General features: G+C 40.9%; 3 protein-coding genes across 9 annotated transcripts in view; 2 read left to right on the forward strand and 1 right to left on the reverse strand.

Annotated features, from left to right (window-relative positions):
- LOC106955734 (transcriptional regulator ATRX-like) overlaps window positions 1-9,227 on the forward strand; it is a 28,200-nt gene extending 18,973 nt beyond the window's left edge. For 2 of the 3 annotated variants that reach the window (XM_015046090.1, XM_015046088.1), the window contains exons 14-35: window positions 279-369; window positions 494-679; window positions 816-960; window positions 1,805-1,914; window positions 2,058-2,201; window positions 2,266-2,443; window positions 2,528-2,665; window positions 2,770-2,945; window positions 3,034-3,151; window positions 3,331-3,464; window positions 3,538-3,596; window positions 3,692-3,783; window positions 3,870-4,026; window positions 4,453-4,547; window positions 4,621-4,726; window positions 4,819-4,996; window positions 5,090-5,281; window positions 5,379-5,522; window positions 5,621-5,692; window positions 5,780-5,875; window positions 7,874-8,002; window positions 8,090-9,227. In XM_015046090.1, the coding sequence (XP_014901576.1) occupies window positions 279-369; window positions 494-679; window positions 816-960; window positions 1,805-1,914; window positions 2,058-2,201; window positions 2,266-2,443; window positions 2,528-2,665; window positions 2,770-2,945; window positions 3,034-3,151; window positions 3,331-3,464; window positions 3,538-3,596; window positions 3,692-3,783; window positions 3,870-4,026; window positions 4,453-4,547; window positions 4,621-4,726; window positions 4,819-4,996; window positions 5,090-5,281; window positions 5,379-5,522; window positions 5,621-5,692; window positions 5,780-5,875; window positions 7,874-8,002; window positions 8,090-8,176 (2,827 nt within the window). In that variant the 3' untranslated portion in view covers window positions 8,177-9,227. The remainder of the gene's footprint in view (window positions 1-278; window positions 370-493; window positions 680-815; window positions 961-1,804; window positions 1,915-2,057; window positions 2,202-2,265; window positions 2,444-2,527; window positions 2,666-2,769; window positions 2,946-3,033; window positions 3,152-3,330; window positions 3,465-3,537; window positions 3,597-3,691; window positions 3,784-3,869; window positions 4,027-4,452; window positions 4,548-4,620; window positions 4,727-4,818; window positions 4,997-5,089; window positions 5,282-5,378; window positions 5,523-5,620; window positions 5,693-5,779; window positions 5,876-7,873; window positions 8,003-8,089) is intronic. The other variant, XM_015046091.1, reaches the window with a different exon arrangement.
- ccdc61 (coiled-coil domain containing 61) lies at window positions 5,449-15,526 on the reverse strand. 5 transcript variants are annotated; one of them, XR_001426643.1, is made up of 14 exons: window positions 15,268-15,525; window positions 14,003-14,165; window positions 13,834-13,916; window positions 12,602-12,762; window positions 12,359-12,511; window positions 11,664-11,871; window positions 11,484-11,584; window positions 11,161-11,381; window positions 10,775-10,853; window positions 10,485-10,682; window positions 10,378-10,411; window positions 10,127-10,190; window positions 9,422-9,644; window positions 5,449-5,536 (listed from the first exon to the last, which is right to left on the reverse strand). XR_001426643.1 is itself a non-coding variant. In XM_015046096.1 (13 exons), exons 2-13 carry the CDS (start codon window positions 14,148-14,150, stop codon window positions 9,550-9,552), a joined length of 1,545 nt encoding a protein of 514 aa, XP_014901582.1. In that variant the 5' UTR covers window positions 14,151-14,160; window positions 15,293-15,526; the 3' UTR covers window positions 8,605-9,549. The 5 variants fall into 5 exon arrangements, 4 of the variants coding, with proteins under 4 accessions (XP_014901582.1, XP_014901581.1, XP_014901579.1 ...); XM_015046096.1 differs by lacking the exon at window positions 5,449-5,536 and having other exon boundaries at window positions 8,605-9,644; window positions 14,003-14,160; window positions 15,293-15,526; XM_015046095.1 differs by lacking the exon at window positions 5,449-5,536 and having other exon boundaries at window positions 8,605-9,644; window positions 15,293-15,526.
- A 2,803-nt stretch (window positions 15,527-18,329) lies between these two features.
- On the forward strand, window positions 18,330-21,450 carry kcnk12l (potassium channel, subfamily K, member 12 like). Its single transcript, XM_015046099.1, has 2 exons — window positions 18,330-18,990; window positions 19,606-21,450. The coding sequence occupies exons 1-2, from the start codon at window positions 18,597-18,599 to the stop codon at window positions 20,580-20,582; spliced, it is 1,371 nt and encodes a 456-aa protein (XP_014901585.1). The 5' UTR covers window positions 18,330-18,596; the 3' UTR covers window positions 20,583-21,450.
- Window positions 21,451-21,502: the final 52 nt, after the last annotated feature.

A 21,502-nucleotide genomic window follows, 5' to 3' on the forward strand; every position in this document is an offset into this window, starting at 1 on the left:
TGAACTGTTATGTTTGAGGTTGAAAGGATCATGCAGCAGTGTTTTTCATAAACTTTTAATTTTATATTGAATTTGTCAAACGGGTTCAAATGTTTACATACTCGCACTTTGTTTAGGTTCATCGTCTCCCCGCGTTTAAATCAGTGCAGCTAAAAGAAACAAAATTGCACATCAAAGAGTAAAAAAAAGACATTAGTAATGGTATTTTTATTACTTCTAATTCTAGATAAATTGGTACACATAGAGAAATATCTAATTCTTTTCTCTTTTTGCACCAGATCAAGCAAACAAGAAAAGGAAGCAACTTGTAGTTTTGAACTGAACAAGCAAGTGCCCTGCATTTTACTGTCTGACTCCAGTATTGAGAAGGTAGCAGCATCACTTCTTTCTACTTCACACATCTCACACCATTATCTCCAGATTTTATCCTTGGGTTGATGAAAATGAGGTCTTTTATTTTACCTTGTGGGGGGTTTTGGGAAAACTTGAGCAGAGCGACGAAGAGGATGCAAATGAGGAGAACAGCGAAAGTAAAGGCACCCCAAAAGGACGCAAAAAGATCCGCAAAATTATTGACGACGAGAATCTCCGTGCCGAGACTCAAGAAGCCCTCAGAGAGGAAGAGGAGAGACGTCAGCGTTTGGCGGACAGATCGCAACAGATGGAGGACTGGAGAGAGGTGCAACCATTATCCCTATAAACTTTAATTTGAAAGTTAAACTTGCTAGTTGTATCGTTGAGGCTTCACATAGATTTGGCCTGTGTTTTTTCTTGTTCTGGAAAAAATCTGCTGACTGTTTGTCATTGCTCACCAGATAACTGTAATCCCAGATGAGTTGTCTCAAGTGGAATGTCCCGTCACAACCAAGCTGGTCCTGGACCAGGACGAAGAGACCAAGATGCCGCTCGTTCAGGTGCACAGGAACCTGGTTACGAGCCTGAAGCCTCACCAAGTGGACGGTTAGCTTGTATTTGACTCTATTAGCTGCAAAAGCACCCGAGTTAGTTAATTCTAATTTTATTTCAGTCTTTCACTTGAAAAAGAGAAATATATTAGCTTTCTGCTCTCCTAATTCAAATGGTTACTGACGAGTCGATTCTTCAAGAGTCACCAGACTCAGATCTATAGAAATGAGTTTTACTTTTTCAATTGAATTACTGAAATAAATATTTTGGTGACATTATTAGCCAGGGGTCCCAAACTGCAGGTTTTAGAGCTGAAATTACTAATTGGATTAATTAGATTAATCAATTATTGAAATAATCATCAAGCAGCTTTAATAGTTAATCGTTAACTGGAGTATATAGACTCAAAGGGCCATTTGTTGGGAAAAGAAAACACATTCAAAGCAGTAATTAAGCCAAAAACGTATCAAGATAAAGACATTTGTCTGCAAATATGTTTTAGCCTGAACTTCACTCAGTTCAGTTTCACTAAATGAATATGTTATTGCATTTTAGGCAATAAAGTGTTTATTTTCTTTTTTAAAAAGGGAATTGATTTTTAAAAACCATTTAGCGTATTTCTAATATTGTATAAAAAATTATAAAAAACATCAGTAGAAAGAGTCATTTTTAAAAAAATCTGATTAACAGAACAATGACGAGACTAATCGATTCCTGAAGTAATTGTCAGTTGCAGCCATCGATTTGTTTAAAACACATCTGAAAGCTGCAGGACTCTGAAAGGTGGGAGTTTCACACTCATGTTCTAATCGATTGCGGTCGCGCCTCTATACTTTGTAGGAACGTCACAAAACACGAGTGAAAAGTTTCCTACCACATCGGTGTTGTGCTCTTCTAGGTGTCCAGTTTATTTGGGACAGCTGCTGTGAGTCGGTGAAGAAGGCCAACTCTTCCCCCGGATCAGGCTGCATCCTGGCGCACTGCATGGGTTTGGGAAAGACTCTGCAGGTGAGGAACAGGAAGTAAACACTTTTAGACCCTTCAGTGTTGAAGGAAACCAAACATATTAAACTCATAATGTTGCCGTTTGCAAAAAAAAACAAACTCCAGCACTCTTCCTGAACTACTCTCATTTTCAATCTCTCTTCCAGGTGGTGGCCTTCCTTCACACAGTGCTGCTGTCATCAAACCTGAAGTTCAGAACAGCCTTGGTCGTTTGTCCACTTAATACCGTCCTCAACTGGGTCAGTGAATTCAAGAGATGGCAGCACAGCCTTGGAGAAGATAGAGTTAAGGTATGACAGATAAATGACCGGCGGTCCATATGTTGGCCTGATACAAACAAACCTTTTGATCCAGGTTTCAGAGATGGCTAATCTGAAGCATCTTCCGGAACGTCTCAGAGCTCTGCAGACGTGGCAGAGAGACGGAGGGATCGTGATAATGGGGTATGAGATGTACCGCAACCTGTCCCAGAACTCCAAAGCCGCCAGCGAGGAGTGGAACAAGGAGCTGAAGAGCGCATTAGTAGATCCAGGTGCTCTAGAGGAATGGCCATCATGTAGCGCTCTCCGGCTTTATTTCCCATTCATCTCCTCGTTTATTGTCGTTTTCTTTTCAGGTCCGGACTTTGTGATTTGTGACGAGGGTCACATTCTTCGTAATGAATCGTCATGCATCTCCAAAGCCATGAACGGCATCAAGACCCAGAGGAGAGTGGTGCTGACGGGTACGCCGCTTCAGAACAACCTCGTTGAGTGTAGGTCCTCAAATGAAACAACTCTAGCACAGCTAAAAAACGCCGTTTAGGTTACTTTGTAGAACCTTTAGTTGACACTCCTCTGACCTGTTGTGCCTTTGCAGACCACTGCATGGTAAATTTCATCAAGAAGAACCTCCTGGGCTCCCTGAGTGAGTTCAGAAACCGCTTCATCAACCCCATGCAGAACGGCCAGTGTGCCGACTCCACCCCAAGAGACGTGCGGATCATGAAGAAGCGCGCTCATGTTCTTCATGCGGTTTTGGCTGGATGTGTGCAGGTGAGAACAACAACAACAACCTGCTGGGTGGTAGTTGTATGCTACGTTTCCGCTTTCTGAAAGCTGAGTCAGTTTTCCGTTTTCTTAGAGAAGAGATTACTCTGAGCTAACTCAGTTTCTGCCTCCAAAACACGAGTATGTGCTGCTGGTGAGGATCTCCCCACTTCAGTATAAGCTGTATCGCTACTACCTCGACCAAGTTGCAAGTAAGGACATGTTTACCACTAAATAACCACCAATCAATCAAACCGTACCGGAAAGGTTCACTTTTGTTGGAACTTTTGCTTTTTAAGCATATTGTAAATACAATCGCGACGCTGTAAATTATCTCCAGATGTAGGCGTTTTACCAGAATCATATTAATAGAAAATGTTTTTATTTTCAGATGAGGGCTCAGCAATTAGGCAAAAACCCCTGAAAACTGGCGCCAACCTTTTCAGGGATTTTCAGGTCCTCAGCCGAATCTGGACTCATCCATGGTGTCTTCACCTCAGCGATCTTGGCAAAGAAAGGAGGAAGGTAGAGCAACCACACTGAGTCAACACCTCACTGGTTTGACCTTGATTAACTCAGACTCTTTATTTGATTACAGAAGAATTTTTGTAAGAAGAAACAGCAGATGATCAACGTAGAGACGATTGTGGCGGAGAGGTGAATTAGTCTTTTTTTTAATGCTTTCACGGTTTTCCTTCACGATGATAATCAGAAAGCTTTTCTTTATCCTGTAATGTGTTTTTATGAAACAGTGGATTGAAACAGAACGAAGGAAATGAACAAAATGTCAATGGACTCAGTACCATGTCTACTGACGGACCCCAAACTGTTAGAGTGGTGGAAGGTATTGCAGCCTCATGTCACTGAACCCTGATCCTAAAACTTGGAGAAGTTTCAACCAGAGTTTCTTCTCTTTTCTCCTCTTTGTAGGCGAGAAATCATCCAGCAGCTCGAGGTCTCAGAGTCCCGTTGAAGCCTGGTACCGGCATCTGCTGTCTGAAAGAGACGCCAGAATCATGGAGCATTCTGGGAAAATGGTGCTCTTGTTTGAAATCCTCCGGATGGCTGAAAACCTGGATGACAAAGTGTACGATTCTTTTTTAAAACAAACCCCTTGAACTTTTACATATTTCTTCATGTACCAGACTAAAACTTCAGCATGAGATTTTATTGATTTGATTAAAACAAAAACTGTAATTACATTGAAGATGACACATTGTTTACAGAATTTGTTGTACAAATTAAAATCAGATGATGTTAGAAGACCGGCGGTGACATTGGATTTTATTTAAGGTTGTCTTAGTAAAGGGGGTTAAACACAATTATCACTCTGCAGATTTTCATTTCAAACTAGACATCCTCTCCCTTCTGCTTCTCACATATGTGCCACTTTGTGTTTGTTTGCCTCACGGGGTGTAAAAACTTTGAAAAGGTTCTGAAAGAGAATATATTTGACCAGCAGTGCTGCCGTTCTGATGGTTCCTCACATCCAAACCCGTTTTTACCTTCTTAGGCTGGTGTTCAGTCAGTCCTTGATCTCACTGAACCTGATTGAGGATTTCCTCGCAGCTTCTCACAATGCCAGAGACCCGTTATCATCCATCAAAGGTAAGAAAGAAAGGGACGTTTTAACTGGATGTTTTTCTCAGTTGTTGATTTTTGTGCTTTCTTAACTAATCAGAGGGCAGCTGGATTAAAAACGTGGATTACTATCGTCTTGATGGCTCTGTCAGTGCCTCATTGAGGAAGAAATGGGCGGATGAGTTTAATGATGCTGACAACTTCCGGTACTCTTTGTCCCTTGTTGTTGATTATGCTTAAAAAAAACAAACAAAAAAAAAACATTCCCTACTGTAATTTTAATGTTTAATGATTTCAGTGGCAGACTGTTTCTGATTTCGACGAGAGCCGGATCACTTGGGATCAACCTTGTGGCTGCCAACAGGGTCGTCATCTTTGACGCTTCGTGGAACCCTTCACACGACATACAGAGCATCTACAGGGTGTATCGCTTCGGCCAGCTGAAACAAGTGTTTGTGTACCGCTTGTTGGCTCAGGTAAAGATCGGGCCTGAATAAAATATATCTAAATAAATGCTTTAGCAAGTTATTTGTGAAATAATTTTTAAAAAATGGTCTGGTTGTCACCAGGGAACGATGGAGGAGAAGATCTACGATCGGCAGGTGACCAAGCAGTCTCTGTCCTATCGAGTCGTAGATCATCAGCAGATTGAAAGACACTTCACTTTCCATGAGCTGACTGAACTCTACACATTTGAGCCGGACCTGCTCGATGATCCAAACTCTAAGAAGAGCAAGAGACCGACACCGATTCTCCCGAAGGTGACTTCACCATCTTCAAATGATCACAGAAAGGCCAGCATTTTTTTTTTTTTTTTTACACCACTTAAAAAAAAAATCGTACACGTTTGTTTCTCAGGACAACATCCTAGCAGAGCTGATAGATATCTGTAAAGACCGGATAGTGTCTTACCATGAGCATGAATCCCTGCTGGACCACAAGCACGAGGAGGAGCTCAGCGAAGCCGAGCGCAAAGCTGCGTGGGCCGAGTACGAAGCCGAGGTAATGCTACTATCCTAAAAGATGATTGATAAAGACACAGTTTACGTCAGACTGTTTATATCTGGTGCATTTAAATGTTTTATCTTGTTTTTTACCAGTCAAACACAGCCAAACTCCCAGTCAGCTCAAGCCAGGACAGATTGCAGAAGAAGACCAATGAGCAGCTACTGGTGCGAAAAAAAGAAATGTAAAAATTATCTGAGAATTGATATGACTTATATTTGGAATCTAAAAAAAACGCTTGTACGTCTTTGCAGGAAATACTCAACAAAAGCAGAGCAAATGTGTCGCTAGCTTTCCTGACCCTGCAGAATATGAGGATTCCCTCTATAGAGGACTACATGTTGCGACTGGTGAGTGAACTCAAATATTTTTTTTTGACTGCTGGTTTGCTGAGGTTCTCAGCACGATCTCAATTGAATGGCCAGCAGGGGGCGCCACCTTCCCAAGCGTCTGCACATGCATGAAAGCAAGAAACAAAAAACACCCAAACGTATTCATGGTACAACTGAATGGTTTCTGTTTTTGATATGGTAGTTGTGTGTCGCCCTTTCTGATACCACCCTGGGCAATCACCATATGGCTCATCATAAGAGTTTGTTAAAATCACATGCGTGGATATTTTTCACATTTATCCACATGTGAAAAATACTTAGATTTCCTACTTTTCAGACAGCATAGAAACCCTGTGTTTTCCTGTTTGCAGTGCTTGTGAGCCTTAAGAACGGCTCCTTAATGTGGGTGAAATACAGGAGATGTAACAGCAAGAAATAGACTGATAGCTAACCAGATGTTCTCGTACTAATTAACATCGTAGCGGCGATAAAGTAGCATTAGCTTGTTTTCAGGCTGGGAGGGGAACTGTAATATATATCAGCTTAAATCCGAACCATTAAAATCAATATGAACGACTCACTAAAGGACTGCTGAGAAAAATGTAATATTCTTAGTGTTTAATACAGTTAATCTTACCACATGTGAAAAAGGTGGATTGAGCAGGTTTAGTTTGAGTAAGAGGGCTTTAAGTTAGCCCTGCAGAAAAGAATGTCTGTTATGAGGAAGGAGCCATGTCATAAATTAACTCTGGCTCACAGGCAGGGGAGGAGACGAGTCTCCCACAGAGAAATACTAAAAACTTAAGGAAAAACACACTAACAACACATAATACTTTTATTAATTGTAATTTAATTAGTAGACTTGAGCTTGAACTAGTCTAATTTGTAGTTTTATATTAACAGCACTGGTAGGGAGCCAAACATATAATCAAAACTATTATAACATTAATTAGAAAATGTCTAGAATGAATGTGCTTCTATTGAAAATGCTCAGGAATACTCTATAAGTGTTTTAATTTGTCAAATCGGTGCTTATATCCAAGAGGATGGAGAAGTTCTGAATAACTTGACGGTGCCAGGCTCTCTCTGCCACTGTTAAAATTATTACAAGGGTCTGTGTTTGGATAGGTGCTCTGCAAGGCAATAAAATCAAGATGCCTTTTGTTGAACTCTGGTAAAACTAGAGGCTTTGTTCCAACCAGGCATTAGGAGCAACATCACATTTCAAACTGGCATGAGAAGAGCTTGCTGTAATGACCTTTGGTCTCCCTTGTCTAGATAGAGAAGCCCTGAAATTAAACAGGTCTCAGAAGGTAATAAAATTGCTTTGGACGTCCCCAACTTAGTAACTTGAAACTAGTTGTGGCTGTACAAGGAGAACAACACGCCTTAATCGCTTAATTGCATGAATTAAAACAAAGAAAACACCCTTTTTGAATAAAAGTATGGGCTCCAGAGGAACGAATCAGATTTGCTATTTGCAGCAACATCTCCAAAAAACACATTTTTTCCCTTTTTTTCTATTTCCTACTTTTCTACTTGTGTCAGGTAAATGAGTGTCTGTTTTAGTGTGTTTGGAGTGTCTGTGTTGTCGATGTGATTTTACACTTTTAAATGTCGGAATAAACTCTGAAAATGTACAACGTGGAGCGCTGATTGTTATCTCTGTGGCTTTTGTTTCCACGCATGGCATCACTGAATCCAGGAGGACGAGAGAATACAACGAGCCAGAAGTTTTAAAAAATATTATCTTAAAAGGACATACATACATGAACATATGCAGCTCGGCAGGAAAGGTCATTGCTTTGAGTCGCTTGTAGACAGGTTGACGTCCATTTTAAAGTAGTAAATCACATTATTCAATGCTAAATGATGTTTATTAGAGAACTGGCCTTCAAGAAAGAATTTATATTTCACCTCTTATCCACTCTATCACAAGACTCTGAACTGAATAAAGTAGGTACAATAGAAGGAGACGTCTCTTGAATATTCATCGACTGCATTTTTCTCCTACAGGGGCAGCAGTACCCCTTCCTACCTGAGGCGGAGCTGCAGATCAAAGCTGAGCTCTGGAGGCAGTCTGACGTGAACAGACGGGACATCACCCAATCCTTTTATCAAGACTCTCTGGCACAGCATCAGTCCGTAAGTCACTCGTGTATTAGCGAATGTTCCTTGTCAGTACAGGTTTGTACAAATGGCCACTCTGACATTTCAATCCTCTTTCCTCAGCTCACGTTCCAGATTCAGGCCTTACTCAACAGTCGACGAACTCTTGTGAGTCCCGTTACTCTGAACACTTCAACCCAGCCTGGCTAGACGTGATCCGAGCCTTAATGCGAAAACGGATGTTTTGTTCTTTGCTACTTTAGTCACTTAGCTTCATTTCGTCTTGACTAAATAAATGAATGTATAACTGAACCCTGTAGAAATCCTTAACACTGTTTTTATGCTGCATTACCATGTAATCCACTGTGGCAGTTTGACTTGGACGTGCTATGCATTTTAAATTAAGATTATTCACAAATGTTATTTTAGTGTTCCTGTTAAAAAACCTTTTCTCATAAAATAAACTTTTGTACTTTTGCAATGATACCTCTGATCTGTATTTAAAGTGAATTATTTTCGATGTGCTGCTCTTATTTTAAACCCCAAGATGCCAAAAATCCCACTAACACAGCCTTTCACTTAAACTGTGTTCATTTATTCCCGACAGAAATAAAGACCACCGAGACAAAATACAAGCATTTTTTTCCTCAGAGGTTGTATTTCTTATAATCTTTAGGAGATACAAAAGGCAAATAGGAAAAACAAAAATAACAGTAACAGTCAGTTTGCACACAATTTGGTTAAAAAAATTTGGCCATTTTGCAGTTTGTAAACAGCTTTAAGTCAGCCCAGGTTACTTTCCCACACAAGGTTTGGGTTTATCGAAATGGGACCAAAACAAGTAAAACTTCAATAATAATGCACATGTGGATCAGTTATAATGGTAAAATACACTGGGAACCTTCAGATTCAAACAAAAGAAAACAAAACAAACAAAAAAAAACTTGTGAAAAACAGCTTTGGCAGGAATCACATTTTAACAGGTATGCTTTTGGCAGCATGCAAATCTGCTTTGACATTGCCCCTGGAATCTATCCCAGCATGTATTGGAGAGAAAGACCATGTTCAAAATGACAATAAAAACAATACAACAGATTTAGTCATCTCCAGAGATAATTTGTAGAAATGTATATATTATGACGGCACACTGTGATGAGAGACATAGGACCCATTTATCTTCCCTATTCTGTACTGAGGACGGATGAAGCATTGTAAACACAAAAAGACGCCTAACGCTGCACTTTTAATGTATCATAATAGTTAAAAAAAAAAAACTCCAAATAAAATAATCATCAACCAAAACGCCTGCAAACATGCACAAGTTTGGCCGACTTTAAAACGACCTACAATTTCCACATAGAATCAGTCACATTTAAATTATTTAAGAATTTAGGACATTAAAAAAAAATCACATAAAAACAGTCCAGTGACCTTCACAGTGATGGTTGTGGATACCTGCAGTAATGGCGATCAGCCTCCAGAGGGAGCTTTAGTCTCGCTAGAAACACAACCAGCTGTTACTGTTTGATCCAGGATGTGTTCCTCCTCAGACTGCCTGGCTCACACGCGGCTCCCGCAGCCGTCTAGTGTCCCGTGTCCAGGTCCCTCATGTATTCCTGAAGCGCCTGCAGCCTCGCATCGATCTCTGACAGCTCAGCCCCAGTGTCTATGGAGCTCTCTGTGGTTTGGACATCGAATGATTACTACACAAATGGCATCAACCGAGACTTTATTAAGTGTTTTCCGGCCAAATTGTGCTAAAATTTATATATCAAATATACGACTTAAGAGAAATTTTACTTCCTAATTTAACACCTTGAAATTGGGCCTCTGTCTCTTTAATTGGGGTAATTCTTTAGTATTGTTTATACCAGTGTTTCAGTGAGAAGTAGCTGTTATGAGCTCAAATGATGAGCAGTTCCACCAGGTTTTTGCTAATTGCTGCTGGCTAGTCTGAAGGAGCAGAATGTTTTGCACAGCTGAATGGTTGCCATGGGAGATTAAATTATTTCTCAAACATGCATGAAAGAATCAAAGCAACTCCAGGTGTGTTTTCCAAGAGGGAATAACATTATAACATAAAGCTAAAAAAAATGTCAATTTTCCATAATAGTGGAATAATTTCTTTCAAAAGAAAAAAAAATGCATTAATGAAGTTACCTTTGTCTTTTATTCTGTGTGTTGGAGTGCTACTTAATGGCTTTCTGGTAAAAAGGCCTCGAGACTGAAACAGGAAATGGAAACAAGAAACCATTAATTTTACATGCAGAAGGGGGAAAAAGGCACAAATGGATTAATCATAAGTACTGTTTTTATAGCTCTGATGATTTTGTAACCTCATTTAATCCATTTTTTTTCCTTTCTCAAACATAGTCCACATTTACCCACTCACTATCGAGTTAATTACTCACCATATTAGGTCCGTTGTATGTCTGTTTTCTTCCCCTGTAAAAAGAATGGAGGATTAAAATAGCTGAGACACTTTTCTGAAGACTCATTTCCAGTGCAGTGCCAGTACCTGAAAAGCGTTTTGGCCATTTCATCCATGTCTGCTAATGAGCTGTCAGAGGAGTTCCTGCTGCCTCGGCGCTCCAGCGACAGGCTCCTGCCTCTGCTTCCGGCCCGGACCGCCTGAGGATAAGCCTCCCTGGACCGGGAGCGGCCCCGCTCCGGGAGCACCGGGGAATTCAGGATTTCCCGTCGCACCTTCCGCTGTCTGGCAATAAAAAACAATAAATTAAAAATAATAAATTCACCTGCTGTACTGAATACAGAGTCAGTAAAAAGGGAAAATGTATGGGAACCAACTTTTTGAGTTCTGCCTCTCTCTGCCTGCGCTGCCTGTCCTGGATGTAGGCAGTCGGGTCAAAGCGAGGAACCCGAGACCCTGCGAGACACACGGTGACACAGTACAAGAGATCGGGGATGATTAATCTGACTGAAAAATAATTTATAAAGACATTCACATTATATATTTTCTTGTGCAAAAACAAAAACAAATGGAGTAGTTCTTCTAAATTCAGTTTAATTGTTGAGTGTTGCTTTGTCTCAAGGTACGTAATCCTTGCTCAATTTGCTGATTTGACTATGGATAACTGGCGCCAGGGTATCGATGATCTTGTTGCATTAATGCTGTGCTCCAGTTGTACTTGAAACAATATTTTCCATCACCTTAAATAATCAGCAGTACGTACTGGTGGGCGAAGGCGACGGCCTCAGCATGTGAGGACGTGGTCCCGACGAATCCGACCTTCTTTCCCTCTCCCCTGACCTCAGTCTTCTGTCCTCCAGCCGCTCTCTGGACCCGGAGCGGGCCCTGACCCCTCCGTATCCAGAGCTCCTCTCACGCGACAGCGACCGATAGACTTCCCCGTCGACTCGAGAGCTGACGCGACCCGAAACGGGCGTCACTCTGCTGCAGAACGCAAACACTCAGTGAATCCTCACGGGCTGAATGCTCCGTCCACAATGAAGGTAAATGAATGAATGAAAGAGAAGGAAAGTAAAGATATAGTACACGCTTAGATTGTCTAACCCTCGCCGTAGGAACGCCAGCTCACTGGTGAGACTCTTGACCCGCAGGCGGAGCGCACACTCTGAAGCTCTCAGCTCCTCCAACTGGGAAATGAAGGAGGAAGGTTAAAAACCAGCGGAGAAACACAGTAAACATCAGCGATCTCACCCAGTGAACTTTCACCTGCTCCATTAGAAGTCGCTGTTCTTGGCACCTTTTGCTAGTGGAGCGTTGACTTTTGGCCCTCTCCTTGATGAGCTGCTCCTCCAGCGTCCGCACCACGTCTTTGACCCTCCAGTCTCCTCTGCCCAGTCCAGAGCCGCTCCCACTCATTTGCAGTCTCTCCAGAGCCTTGGCCATGGCTTCCTTTTCTTCTTTCACTGCAGCGAGCCTTAAGGGAAAACAGTGGTGTCAAAAAAACAAACAAAAAAAACATTACTGTTATTTTTTTGCTCATTTTAAGTACTCACAGAAAGCCATTTACTTGCTATACTTTTACAGAAACATTCTCCTTCTTAAATTTTTTTTTATGTTTTTAATTACAGCATTAAACCTGCTGTATAATTACAATAATTTTGGCTGAAAACTAGCAAGTCAGTATCAGCTGATGTTTCTTTTTCCATCAGGATCGAACAGAATGCTCTTGTTGAACTACCAAACATTAAAATTCACACACCACAAAGTGTGATGAATAAATATTCACTTTATCTTGTCACCAAAACCAAAAATCTGATGTATTTTTTGGGGGAGTCAATGTGACAAAAATAAGTATTTAGAATAGAGGAGGAGGAGAATAAAAAATGTTTAAAAAAAATACAATAAAAGATGAAAATCCTACACAGACTCCTGAATCCAACAGAGAGATTAAAGCGACCTACTCTTGTCGAAGCCGGTGCATTTCCAGATCTGTAGACTTGCCGCCTCCATGGGAGGTGAGCGCGCTGATCTCAGCCCTGAGGGCTCGGATCTCCTTCTGCAGGCTAGCTGGGTCAGGCTTTCCCACATACGGCAATGGCAAAGGGTAGTGTATCCTACCGATACAACACAATTAAATGCAACGATTCAAAATTAAATCTAGGTCCAAGGGAGGACAGAACAACATTCCATACGGAGATCCAAACCTGTCAAACTCCACTGTGTAGATGAGGATGAGGTATCGCTTGGCGGTGAGAGCCGACTGCTGCTGGTGGCCACGAGGACGACTGACCACTCCCGCTTTTCTGTTACGCAGCAGCTCAAGGTCAGCATAGGTCAGGAGGTCAAGGGTGACAGAATCACTCGTCTGGAAGGAGAAACTGTAGTTAGATGGAGCCCGTTTCGTTTCATCATCTGATAAACACGCATCTCAAACACTGCTCAATCATTTCCTGTTATAAGCATGAACACATGTTTAATCCATATAGTCTGAAATAATTAATTTTATCTTATTTATTTTGCTTTTCAAAACATTCCAAAATGAAGTCTCAAATACTAATTTGAAAATGTCAAATTCAACAAAATTAAACGTAAGTCCTTAGTAGCTAAAATAAGCACAACTTCTCATGTAAGAAGGTAATAAAGTGTCTCCAACATGTCCCGCTGTGTGTGTTGAACAGCATTAGTCTGAGTGGTTGTTTGATGTGAATTTGCAACATCAGGCAACAATGTAGACAAGTAGCAGACATGCGTCTGTGGACGCTGTTGTTCATTTTGTAAAAATTGTTTTATATGTTGAGTAATATAAAACTGTTGTTTTATATAATTGTTTTTATTGTTATAATTGTTTTATATGTTGAGTAATTTGAACTGGATTTGTTCATCTGGTGGGATTCGAGTGCTTTTCTTCTACTATCGTCAGTGTGTTCATTTTTTTTTCTGTTTGAAGCAGCTAACAAACAACATTTGAAAAATCGGACGTGTAGAATCTCTGTCAGCTCGAGAGAGCAGAACATTTCTCATTCAACTGGAAACACTGAACTCCAGTGAACGACCCTCCTCATCGGCCAGCGTCGCCCCAAGCAAGCCTGTCTGTTTCTATTTTTCTACCATTACTACTCAAGCTCTAAACAGTTAGGAGATATATATATATATATATATATATATATATATATATATATATATATATATACTGCTCAAAAAATAAAGGGAACACTCAAATAACACATCCTAGATCTGAATGAATGAAATATTCTCATTGAATACTTTGTTCTGTACAAAGTTGAATGTGCTGACAACAAAATCACACAAAAATCATCAATGGAAATCAAATTTAATAACCAATGGAGGCCTGGATTTGGAGCCACACACAAAATTAAAGTGAAATGTTCCCTTTATTTTTTTGAGCAGTATATATTAAAAAAATACAGCACTGCACCTTCCTCACAGCAGATTCCAACATGCTGCAGAAAATAGGAAACTGTTTGAAGTTGCCAGTTTTGCGAGTGAGATCTTCAATGTCTAACGGAAGGAAAAAGAACAAAAATATAAACACAAAGCACAATATGTGTCATACATGACATGTGTTATTTAAATAAACCACTTACACGCAGGATCAAACTCCCCCCGCCACTGATCTGCTGTCACAGAGTCAGAGATTTCCACAATCAGCAAATTCTTATCCAGTTCGATCTTCACAGAAAACTCCACTCCTCGAAACACGATGTCCTCCATCAACTCGGAGCCGTCTTCCATCTCTTTGGACCTGCACTGGAGAGAATGATGCAAAATTGTCTTTAATCAACAAATACAAATTAATAGTGATTGATAAAACAGAACAGGAATTGGTTACTTTATCTGCCAGCTGCATTATAGTTTACACAAAAGGAGCTTCAAAGAGTATTTAGAGCATGACTATGAGCCTGATCACCATTAAAATATGTACTTTACTTTCCAAAAAAAACTCTGTAAAATGTATATACAACAGGCACAACCTGTTCGTTAAAGGGAAATTATTTTTTCCCCCAGCTGGTACTGTACTTTAAATTTTAGGTAAATGTTAATTATACTTGTTAAAAGTTGGCAAATTGAACAAATTGTGTAAATCTCATCAGACATACTCTGTTATAGGTTGCAATCACAGCCAAGCTTTTCTATATCTCTGATTTATATTTATCTGTAAAAAAAATGATATAAGGGGTTTTGTAATGTGTATATCTATTTAGCTAATATTAACTAGGCAACAATTTCCTCTATTTATCCATCTATAAAATTTCCCAGTTTTCTATTCTGTTCTATTCAAAATCACCACATGGGGCAGTAGTGAGCAGAATCGATGTTTAAGACTTGACATTTTCATTTATCCTGTGAAAATAAAAATGAAAAATATGTATAAAACGTAAGGTACTCTTTTAACATCGGAAGTGATGATTTTAGGGAATAAGTTATTAACTACATCATCAATGTGGCGTACAGTCTTATTAGGATTATTGCGCTTCACTTCACTTTCTCTGGTCACAGCGAGTCTGTAAACATTTTTAATCGCAGTATTAAACTAAGTGAATTTGAAACATATAAAGACAATAACTTTGTTTTAACACAGGCTCTGGAAAGCTGATAATAAGCTGCTGATATGCAAATGTTTTCATCTTCAGCTTCTGACCAGCGGTCAGCTAGCGACTGTTACCGCGTCCGCTGCAGTCAAATTAACTGACCAACGTTAGCTCAGTGTAGCTAGCACGGACATCACTAAATAGTTAGGGCTAATTATTTAAATTTGCAATACATTTGGCTTGAAAATGGACGCATTTGGGTCGCGTAACCGTGTTCAGATTGAAAACACAGCAAACAAACAATTGTAGATTAACAGTACCTTGAGTTGCAGTGATTATCCTGACCGTGTCAAGCTGTCAAAGCATAGCTGTTGGGAAACCGTCGAGAGGAGCTCGCTTACAGAGCTCAATGAAACCTGAAGGCAGTAAACTGGGATTGCTTTCAGGTCCCAAACAGGTTGTAATCCATCGGTGAACCACAGCGGACACCAGAGCGGTTCGACAACCGGGAACCGTTAAATTCTTCTTCGTCAGTGATGATCTACCTCTGCCTCCCGAGACTTGTTGTTCACCAAGCGCAATACTGACACCTAGAGGCACCGGAGAGACATTACCAAAACAAGACCACTTGGTAAGGAGATGCGCATGAGTCAGAAACAGGAACACAGTGAATACTAATTGTATTTTACTCAGTTACATTTACTTGAGCAATTATTTGAAATAAAAAAATATAAACTATATTTTGTACTTACAGTTAGCTAATATTATGAAGAAGTAGAAGCATCTCTACTCAATTTCTAGACACTCTACCCACTGTGATTAGCTTAAACGAATAAAGAACAAGCTTGTTTTTATTACAAATGCACCAGACGAAAACATATAGTTTGTTCAAGTGAGATATCTTGTTTGTACACAAGCTTTGTTGTTTTTATGTTATTATCTGCTGAGCCTTTTGTGCCATCAGGAGGCCATCATAATTATACAGTAAATTGTATAACTCATCAATAGCAGTCCTTTAACCTAGTCCTAAAATATATGTACATTGCTTACTGTAAGTTTTAGTTTTGTAGGATTTATATTGAAATACCCAAACATAGGAAATAATACTATGTTCATGGCCTAACAGAACACATTTTTATTGTAAGAACAGAAAATGTGAGTGCAGAGAGAAGGATTCAAGCAGTGGAGGGAGAATATTTGTGCATTATGGCATTAAATCTTAGCACAGAAACAAAAAGTTGAGGTACAAGCATAACATTTATTTAAAATAAGATGTTATATGTGTCTGGACTCGACTTAGTGAAAAATACAGTCCTCATTTGAATGTAGTGGCATTTAAAGTAAAAAGTCTGCTTGAACAGTTCCACAAAATTCTGTAGAAATGATGGCAAGCATTTGTGATGTCCTGTATTTCTGGAGCAGAGAATAATTTTTTGTAGGGATTGTTTTATTGAAAGACACCTGCAAAAATGTTGAAATGATCTTTGATGTTTCACCTAATCTAGTGTTTGTGATAATCACACCTACTCAAACTACCACTGAAACAGGACCAAACACCGTCTGCAGCCTCTGCAGCAGATGTCTGACCTCCCCACACACCGCCCACTGTCTTCCTTTGACCTGTAGGCTATTTCAGGAAGCACAGACTTCCCCAATTATAACCTACAAATAGAACTTCTCTGAGTGGAGAGTTGTTTTACCGACACAAACATTTATTGATAGAAATACTTGAGGAATAAGGTCAATCACCACAATGACATATGGCATACTAAACAACTTTAATCCAACTCGAGCATCTTCTACCATATTTGCTGTGTCCTCTTAGTGGCTTGTGGAATACTGCAAACAGGACTTCTTATGGTATTTTTTTTTGTGTGCGTGTGTTTTGCTATGATTTTTAGCAATGGGTTTCTTCGTAGAAATTTCAAACAGGGCCAGATTTGTGAGGTGCAGCTGAGAGTATGATTGATTTGATTTGTCACCTGAGCTATAGTTCTCTGCAGCTCCTTCAGATCTGCCATCAGATTCTTGACTGCATGCCTGGTTAATGCTCACCGTGGCTGATGCTCTCCATCGGCCACGTCATGGTAAGATTGCAGTTTTGCCATACACATTTTTTGAATGATGGATTGAACAGAGCTTTGTGAAATGGGATATTGTTTGGTGCCTGTTTGGTGCCTCTCTGACTTATCTGCTGTGTTTGTTAGTCGTCATGATGGCGTTTGTCCCTAATGTCCTACGGATCTCGGAGACACTGGGAAGTATTGTTCCTTCACTTAAAATGTAAAAAAAAATAAAAAATAAAAAAAAAATACATAGCAGTTGGAGATTTTAATATGTCAAAATGTGCATGCATACTATTAAAACAAAATATGATCAATTTTCAAAACTTGCAAAAATGGGTGCAAACGCCTGCATGTTGCTTTGCTGGTTTGCTCAGTTAAACATCCCCACAAAAGAAATAATATAATTGCATTATTTTCTTTTGCTGTGTAACTTTTTGAAAAATAGCACTAAGCAAAGACCAGTGGCTCTCTTCATATTGAGGCAGATGGGCAGTGTGTCTTCCACACCTGCCCAATGCTGTCATCAGTGGGCTGGCGGGGAGGGGAACCTGTGCCCTTACCTGCAGCACCAGACAAGATTAAAGGGATGAACAGACAGAAAACCTGATGCTCATGCTCAGTACATCCTCCCACACAGTCTGCAGAACAACAAAAAGCCACTTAGTGGCTCTGCAAGCTGCATCATGATCCTAAATCCAGAGGCGGAAAATAATGTTTCAACACTCTGATGTTATTAAAGTGATCTGCCAAACTTGTTTTCACACAGTGGTTTTAATAGTTTTAATTATTCCTGTTTAATTAGAAGAAAGCCATTTCCGTCTGGATAGCCGGCACAATCAAATGTCTTAATTAACAATTATATGAGTGTCGTTTTTTTTTTTAGTCCGGTTTGGCCAATCTGGGATTTGGTAAATGTGTAAAATCAAGAGAAGGACTTTAATAATGAAGAGAGAACTATATCACTCAGGGCGGGGTCAAAAGAAGATGGTTTTTATAGGAGATGATGATGTCACCATGTGACAGATGAAACATCAGACAGACACACACACACACACACACACACACACACACACACACACACGGAGACAAACGCACACAAAACTCAAGAGGCTTCTTGTCATTGTTCAGCACACACATGGAAGACGCGCACACTAACCAGCTGCGCTCTGGGGAGCGGACGCTCAGCATCCAGGTAGGATAAAAACAGGTTTTATACTTTATTTGTTTAACAATCTTTGACATGCATGTAAAATGTTATGATTTTGTAAACGTTTTTTTTTTCTTTAAGTGTTAATTTTCCACTCTTATAATCCTTATGAAGTTCTAATTCAGTCAAAGTCAGTCATGTTTTCACTTTGATTTATTTAGACATGGCAAAGATTAATCTAAATCATCTAAAAGTTTTGCATTTGCAACAGCCACTGATTGATCTGCATCTTTTTTTGTGTGTTGTTCCAGATTTTCCACAATGAAATAATCAAAGCAGCCCTCAGCACATTGATTCTTTTCAACTGGCTTTCCTTGCAAAAATGCAAGTAAACCGTGTTTGACTTGGGGGGGCCCTGGCGGAGGGGTGGAGGTGCATGCTTCTGCAGTGGCGTCTCTGTGCGTCGGCTGTGCTCATGGCTCAGAGGAGGGCTGCAGGTGGCTGCTGCTGCTGCTGCTGCTCCCGGGCTCCCCTGAATGAAGACAACGCTCGCTTCTGCCTGCTGGCCGGCCTCATCCTTCTCTACTTGCTGTGCGGAGCAGCTATCTTCTCGGCTTTGGAGTACCCGTTTGAGATCCGCGCCCGGCTTCTCTGGAAGCAGCAGCTGGAGAACTTCACGAGGCGGTACAGGGTCAACCTGGGCGCCCTGCACACCCTGCTGCGGCAGTATGAGCAGGCGAACGGAGCGGGGATCAGAGTGGACGAGTTGAGGCCACGCTGGGACTTTTCTGGAGCTTTTTACTTTGTGGGCACTGTGGTCTCTACTATTGGTAATGTAGCTTTTATACACTTTAATTTCTCTTAGATCTTCGGTAACTGAGTCAATAATTGTAAAGATACTGCCACCGCTGACTTTACCTGAGTAATGTTTGAAGAGGGTGCTGGGGTTTTCTTCAAATCTAACAAAATTGGTGTCGAGCTTTTGTGTAGCAAAAAATGTTGTAAGTAAAAATGACCTTTGATGAGGTCATTAAAGGTCAGCCGGCCCATCTATGTTTACAAAATCAAACAGGGTACGATATCAGTCTACTGTGCTAGAGTTGTGCTGGTTTGTGCAGTAAAAAGATTAGAATAATAAAAACGTTCTAGAGGTCAACTGAGATAAACATAACCACACAAAATGGATATAGATTCCTTGTGCTACGTTTGTGCTGCTTTGTGCAATTTAAATGTTTGTAGCACAGTTGATTGATAACATATTTAGTTTGATTTTGTAAATGTGGTGGACTGGTCGATCTTTGATGACCTCTGGAAACATTTTCGTAAAACAATCACGGCGCAAGCAAATATTTTTGGCTGCACAAACTTTTCACAACAATTTAGTTTGATATAAAAAAAATAAAAAATTCACTCAGTTTTTTTAACACTCATTTTGTCCTTTCCAGGTTTTGGCATGACCACACCGGCGACCATCGCCGGAAAGATATTCCTCATCTTCTATGGCCTCATTGGCTGTGCAGCCACCATCCTCTTCTTCAACCTCTTCCTCGAAAGGATCATCACCATGTTGGCATACATCATGCGCTGGTGTCATGAACGGCGGCTGAGGTGCGGAGGAGCTGGCGTGGCGTCGAGCAGAGAGGAGTCATCCGGTGAAGAGGACAGCCTGGAAGGCTGGAAACCGTCGGTCTATTACGTGATGCTGATTCTGGGACTGGCGTCTGTTGTGATCGCCTGCAGCGCCTCCACCCTGTACAGCACCATGGAGAACTGGAGCTACGTCGACTCCCTCTACTTCTGCTTTGTTGCATTCAGCACCATCGGCTTTGGGGACCTGGTGAGCAGTCAGAGGGAGCGCTATGAATCCCAAGGGGCCTACCGGCTCGGAAACTGCCTTTTCATCCTAATGGGAGTGTGCTGCATCTACTCGCTGTTCAATGTCATTTCTATCATTATCAAGCAAACTCTCAACTGGATCCTGGGGAAGCTGGCCTGCTCTGGGCAACGCAAGCTCTGTTCCTGCCCCTGCCTCCGAGGTAAAAAGCAAAGCCAGAGGGGTCCGGCGGCACGCCTCAGACTCAAGCGAGTGAAACGCAACGCTGTGCAGCCTGTTTCCGCCCAGTTCCCCATGGGAAGGCAGCGCTACACGGACGGCTCTGTGGAAAGTGTGTGTGACAGCGAGACAGACGCTGGCCCAGGGGCGGAAGTGCATCTGGGCCGTCGTCTGTCCGGAGAGATGATCTCTGTCAATGAGTTCATGGTGTCCAATAAGGTGTCTCTGGCGCTGCTGCAAAAGCAGCTGAGTGAAACTGCTCACCAAGGGCCCCGGCAGAGCTACGGGCACCAGAACGGGTTTTCCGGAGGGGTGGGGGCCTTGGGAATCATGAACAACCGCCTGCAGGAAACCAGTGTGGATAGATAGCGTCATTGCTTTGGGCTCTCTAGAAAACCATTAGCTTTGTCCGATCTGCATTTGCAAACCAAATCATGTGAATTTTGACTGTTTTTGCCCCGGGTGCAGTAGATTAGTTCAGTTGAGAGAACAGCGGACTTTCATAGTGAACTCTGCAATGCAAGTAAGTGATGATTTTATTTGGCGAGGCGAGAAAAAAAGGAGACATTTTTAGCTTAAAAAAGACTTGTGAAGAGGGGCCCGAAGTCCTGAAGTGACTGACTCATACCAAAGCAATCAGGCGAAAGAAGCCGTGGAGGACCACTTAAAGGAGGCTGCTGATTTGAAGAACGCTGCACATGTTGCTGGACCTCACAGAACAGAGAGGGTTCTATCGGATCACAGTAGTTAATAACGTGCAAACGCAATACCTACCATCGCTTCTTAGTTATCCATTTCAAACGTAAAGTAATTAAAATGTGACCTGTATTTAAAAATAGCTCCAGCAGAACTATAGAAAGGCTAGCAAACAGCAGAAAGGAGACATTTTAATTTGTCGATTGCTCACAAAGCACCCATCTTAGAAGTCATTTAAATTCATAGTCATCTTGAAGAAGATCCAGGCTTTTGAGCAGAGAACAACTAATCAAATGTGGCTCGCAAAGGACACTCCTGTGTCAATAAGTGCCACATAAGTAGTCACGCCATCATATAAACACAGAGAGAAAAGCTTAAGCGATCCGCAGCGAACTCTTAAAAGATCTTTTACTATGCAAGGAAAGGAAGCATCCATCTATGGCACGTAGCGTTGATGTGGCGTGTTTTTAACAGACATTTTATTTTAACAGTTCAAAGTCTTTTTCTTAGATTTTGTTTCGATAAAGAAACATTTTTAGTAAGTTTGGGAGTTTTATTTTATTGTTGTGAGACAGAATGCGGAAAAATAATTG

This window comes from Poecilia latipinna, unplaced genomic scaffold (genome assembly GCF_001443285.1).
Source record: "Poecilia latipinna isolate Pla-1442-1.1 unplaced genomic scaffold, P_latipinna-1.0 Scaffold763, whole genome shotgun sequence".
Lineage (NCBI taxonomy): Eukaryota > Metazoa > Chordata > Actinopteri > Cyprinodontiformes > Poeciliidae > Poecilia > Poecilia latipinna.